Source organism: Rutidosis leptorrhynchoides, chromosome 2, assembly GCF_046630445.1.
Source record: "Rutidosis leptorrhynchoides isolate AG116_Rl617_1_P2 chromosome 2, CSIRO_AGI_Rlap_v1, whole genome shotgun sequence".
NCBI classification, from domain to species: domain Eukaryota; kingdom Viridiplantae; phylum Streptophyta; class Magnoliopsida; order Asterales; family Asteraceae; genus Rutidosis; species Rutidosis leptorrhynchoides.
Genome location: NC_092334.1, coordinates 522,545,112 through 522,550,423, shown reverse-complemented (window position 1 = coordinate 522,550,423; position 5,312 = coordinate 522,545,112). Strand labels below are relative to the sequence as shown.

Sequence of the window (5,312 nt, the reverse complement as noted above, 5' to 3'; positions counted from 1 at the left end):
TCATTTTATATTTTATACCAAATACTACCATCTTTTTTGCTATGGGGTTTGGCTGATCATAACTGAATACTATCATCAATTGCCAATTCTAGTCATAAGATCACTTTAAATGCATAGTATAATGTATAATTATCGTTCACTCATCTCTGGTCATTGTTGAAAACCAAAGTCACACATCTTATAAGAGAATCACACATGGTACGAGATTGGTATTTTTGACACATTGCCAACAGCAGTAAAAACCTTTATTGCATATCTTCAGTTATGCATTATCATTTGTGAAGTCAAGCGTAAAGCTGAGAAGTCTTCAAAAGCACAATTCGAATATTGGTATTAACGAGGATAAAGAATTGCGCTTTGCTGCGGGGTGATTTTGATCGGTTAGCGGTCGTTTAACTTAACGTTTTAAAAACAGTTAACGGCCATTTGAGCGGTTTTGATCAGTTAACGGTCAATTAATTTAACATTTAAAAAGCGGTTAACAATCGAGTAACTAAACGTTTAAAAAGAGTGAAGAGAAAAGCGGAAAAATGAGGTTAAAAAAAGTTGTTAAAAAAGTGATGGGAAGAATTTTTTTTCTTATTTTTTAAAGGTTAAATACATGTTTATCAAAATACCCTAAAGAAAGGGATATTTACACTTGTGCCATGGTGAATAGGAAAAGCCTCACCATTATTAGTGTTAGTTATATTATAATTCACAGCATCAATAGGCACTATGTGAATTAGTATATTCGATAATTATAATAGACTTTTTGTCATGAAATGATTTAACAAAATGTTGCAAGTTTTTTTTTTTTTTTTTTTTGTTGCAAAAATAACGATAACATTAAAACAAAGTCTTCTCATCATGAGAAGATGAAGAAGGCGAACAAAGATACATCTGACAACATGATCACTTCGAGGCTTGGGGGCATTAAACAACCCCATACAAAAACTACGAGCAGAAGCTAACTAAACCCAAGCCTTGAACTATCGAGTCGTTGAAACGACCCCGACAACAACAAATCGAATAACTGTCAAGCTCTAATAACCGAACTAATCTAAACAATAATCAACAATAAAACGTAATAACCCAAAAAATATAAGAACGGAGCAAAAAGCACACGAATTACTTTAAACTTTGCAAGTTTTGATGATCGGCTTAATGACTACACCGTCAACCTTCCAGCGACTAATATTCTTACCCGGCCGATTCTCGATCTTCTAAGATGAAAACGTATTCGAAGAGCACCCAATAACAATACCCAGAACGGATGGAGGAATCACTCCTTCCTTCTCTAAACCTTCAAAAAATCCCACATTATTATCCGAATCTTCATCACATTCATCATCTCGTAACCCAGGTTCTTGTACGTCCACCCTACAACTCGAAACAACTTTATTACAAGACTTTGTAATAACCACAGGAGTATGAATTCCTTCACACGGTCCAGTTTCGACGTCAACTTCTGTACCAGTAGGTAGAAATAATTAATAGGAGCAGAAATGGATCAGAGAGACAGAGATGTTATTTGTAAAAATAATTACCATTCAAAAAATACCAACTCTTAAAGTGTAATGCTTTACAACCCATTCCAATTGAATTTGTACACACACTGAATACACACGACATAATAAAGAATGCAATTATATATAATTAAGAAATTAAGGAAATTGCAAAAGCTTCAAACTGTTGATGCAATTGATGCCATGTCCCTGTTTGATCTGTTGTATTTCATGTGACTTTTAACCAGCTGTCCTGCTGATATGGCAGACATCAATGACAGCTCCCCAGCCAACACCGAACCAGCTACCACTCTGGCCAACAGCCTTGCGTTTGATCCTGGCGACTCAATGCACGCACCTTTCACTCCAAGTAGGTTCAAGCATGCTGATTGTGATGCTAGTTGTGTCCCTCCTCCAACTGTACCAATCTATATATCAAATAAATTATAAAAATCAATTTTTTAGTGAATGATTAATTATTATCATCTGAATAGATTTGTGACAAATAATCAGTTTCAAAAGACAGATCGAAATACCCGTTACAAGTGGTATCTAGACAGGGGAATAAGGAATACCTCGATCGAAGGCATAGTAACAGAAATGTGCAGGTCTCTTCCATTATTGACAGCTTCCATCATAGTTATGCAGTGAGAGCTCTCGATGTTTTGGGCAGGATCCTGACCAGTGGCTATGAAGACTGCAGAGACGATATTGGCAGCATGGGCATTAAAGCCACCAAGAGAGCCAGCAATAGCTGAACCAGTAAGGTTCTTAAGCATATTAAGTTCTACAAGGGCAGGCACTGTGGTTTTAAGCACCTTTTTCACAATCTCTTCAGTAATGACTGCCTCACATACAACAGACTTTCCACGCCCCTCGATCCAATTAACCGCAGCAGGTTTTTTATCCGAGCAGAAGTTCCCTATTTGGTTGAATTACACATGTCAAAATTGCATGCAAAAGTTTCTGTAAATGTTTATCATACGTTGGAAAAAAAAACAATGCTTCAAACCCACTAAAGTTATATTTTTTCAAACATTAAACGTTTAAGAGAAGTTGAGAACCTACCCGATATACCAATCACATCCATGTCTGGGAAATCATTTTGAAGGAAATCTAATACATTTTGGACACCCTTTGACACCATATTCATTCCCATAGCATCACCCGTGCTGCAGGTGAATCTGATATATAGATTTTTCCCCGCAATTGAACATTGAATATTTTGGAGCCTAGCAAATCTGCTCGATCTGTGTATACCAAAACATAATATCAATTAAAGATCACAACTCATGAATTTGTACATGGGGACCAAGCAACATCAGCTATGACAATCACATGCTAGATCAACGATCAATAGAAGTGGACAAGAAACAAAGTAACCATAACCCGTATCAAAATATCCAAGTGTCATATTCAAAGAAAGGACCAATTTATTAAATAAATCCAATCCACACAAGGCCAGAAAATACATGTCACGAATATTTATCAATGTTCGCTCCACAACATGCAAAATTAATTATAAAACCTCACATAACAATAAAAATTTGCATCCATATAGGTCTTAAATGACCCACACTGTCATTACGTCATGGCCATAGATAGCAAACATATAAGTTGACAAGAAAGAGAAATTTTATACACAAGCATATAGTTCAAAAAGGTTAAGATCGAGCTCACCCAACAGCCACCCAATCAAAACTTATAACTGTTCTATATTAGGTACCATAAATCAAAACCTTTTCAGTTAGTTGTTCAATAGTAGTCCATCTTGAATGCAAAATTGTTATTTGTTAAACATTCAAGGCATTGTTGCTAGTGATTATGAAAAGTAAAAAAACTAAAGTCTCATACTAAAAAAGACCAAGTGAATAACCTTACTTATTAAAAACGATGCTCAATGTATCAAAATTGATAGCATCTTCCAGATAAAACTTAAGTTGTGACGCCCTCTCCGCCGTAGCAAACCTAACAACAGGCGCTCTAGTCATCCCATCTTTCAACAAAACAGAAGTAGCTCCACCACACGCATAAATCGCCTTACAACCTCTATTCGTACTTGCCACCAAACACCCTTCCGTAGTCGCCATCGGCACCATAGACTCACAACCATTCATCAACAAAGGTCCTGCAACACCTACAGGTACTTGAACGTATCCAACCGGCATTTCACAACACTGACCTAAAATCGACTCGTAATCAAACTGTTCCAAACCTAACCCTAACAACGACCTCCCCGTTGTCCTCTCCAATGCTCGCCGTCGAATCGAAGCAGCTCGATAACAATCTCCTAACTTCGATTCGAGCGAGTACGACTGAACGGATCCACAAATCAATGATTCAATTATCTCATCGTCCTCTTTCGACATACAATACACATCAGGTGCAGATAACACTGTATCCTTAACAGTATCTATAATTCTAGGTTTAGATATAATAGATTCAGTAGAATTATGATTAATATTATCATCTTCTAATTCTAATTCATTTTCATCACGTGAAGTGTTAATAAAAGATTGAACGAAATCGATACCGAAAAACCCTAGGAGATAAATGAATGATGCAATTAGCGATAAAATAGCGGCGAGTTCCGATAAGGTGACGACGTGTAGCGGCGTAGATGAACGAATCTTATCGCGCCACCTGTGAAGAAGATAATAAGCAACGGAAAAAAATAAAGCGAAGAAAATGCCGTTAGTTAGGTATAACGGAAGAGGTAATGCGTCTGATGCTTTAGGTACAGGAGATGGTGAACGATTGACGGAATTTGTACGGTTGTTATTGTTGTTGATGTTGTCGGAGGTGATGGATTTGTGGTTGTGGTCGACGGTAGTGGACGGAGGTTTGGGAGGCAGTTTACGGCGGAGATCCATTAGTGAGAGTGGTGGTAGAAATGCAGTGGTGTCGGAGGGTGAGTTGTTAATCGAAATGTATTTATATATATACGTAGTATCATATGCGGATTATGATATACATAATTTTTCACATTGTAAAAGTGAGTATTGTTGTTATTGTCCGTATAATAAAGTACAGTAATATATAATACTAGTGAAATGACCCGTGAAATCACGGGTTTGTTTACACGAAACAGTTTAATAATATGTTTTAGGTATTAGGTGAATGTAAATGTTATAGTAATTTTATTTAATAACCCGTGGAACCACGAATTCAGACTAAGAAACTTGTAAGTGAGAGATAAAGTAAAATCGAGAAGAAATCATACCTTTGTAAGTGAGAAATAGTGAAATAAAATGAAAATGAGAAGAATTAGTTGTTAATATCTCTTGTTTTGTAGCTGATAAATTGGTGTAGAAGATAAACCCCAAGTCGTCGTGCTAAATCGGTCTAGAGAAAAAACCCTAAGTTTTGTGAGGAGTCGAGTACTAAGGTCGTGATAAAAGGAAAAGAAACCCTAAGTAATACGGTACCGCCAGTTTTAATTTTGAAAAAAAAAAAGTGAAAAATTGGTGAAAAAGCAAAAAACCCGTTTTAACCCGTGTTTGACTATCGTTTAACCGTTTTTTGGTTGATTTCCGTTGTTCAAACGTTTCAGGTACAAACGGAACGGATCATTCAAAAATCCGTCTAGACCCCGTCTAGACGGCCGGCTGGCCCGTTTTTTACAACCCTGCAGAAGCATCACTATTTCTTTAAAAAAACAAAAAACAAAAAACTCTCAATTCGTCTCTATTGCTTCTGTATTGCTCCGCACTCAATTTCGTCTCCACGTCTCTATTTATGTGGAACATATGCATCTGAATTTTTTTAAGATAAACTACAAACATATTGATGTACTTAACTTGGACAGAATAAATGAACTATCTT

At 36.5% G+C, this 5,312-nt stretch overlaps 1 protein-coding gene across 2 annotated transcripts; it reads right to left on the bottom strand.

Annotated features, from left to right (window-relative positions):
• Positions 1 to 1,084: 1,084 nt before the first annotated feature.
• Positions 1,085 to 4,469, bottom strand: LOC139892898 (3-hydroxy-3-methylglutaryl coenzyme A reductase 1-like). Of its 2 annotated transcripts, XR_011774282.1 has the most exons (5): positions 3,369 to 4,469; positions 2,556 to 2,737; positions 2,063 to 2,409; positions 1,530 to 1,915; positions 1,091 to 1,450 (listed from the first exon to the last, which is right to left on the bottom strand). XR_011774282.1 is itself a non-coding variant. In XM_071876022.1 (4 exons), exons 1-4 carry the CDS (start codon positions 4,358 to 4,360, stop codon positions 1,667 to 1,669), a joined length of 1,770 nt encoding a protein of 589 aa, XP_071732123.1. In that variant the 5' UTR covers positions 4,361 to 4,469; the 3' UTR covers positions 1,085 to 1,666. The 2 variants fall into 2 exon arrangements, 1 of the variants encoding a protein (XP_071732123.1); XM_071876022.1 differs by having other exon boundaries at positions 1,085 to 1,915.
• Positions 4,470 to 5,312: the final 843 nt, after the last annotated feature.

Coding starts and splice junctions, on each gene's coding strand:
- LOC139892898 (XM_071876022.1), bottom strand. CDS start 4,360: ATGGATCTCCGCCGTAAACTGCCTCCCAAACCTCCGTCCACTACCGTC. Junction 2,738..3,368: donor TTGAGCATCGTTTTTAATAA/GTAAGGTTATTC, acceptor TGGTATACACAG/ATCGAGCAGATTTGCTAGGC. Junction 2,410..2,555: donor GGATGTGATTGGTATATCGG/GTAGGTTCTCAA, acceptor TCAACCAAATAG/GGAACTTCTGCTCGGATAAA.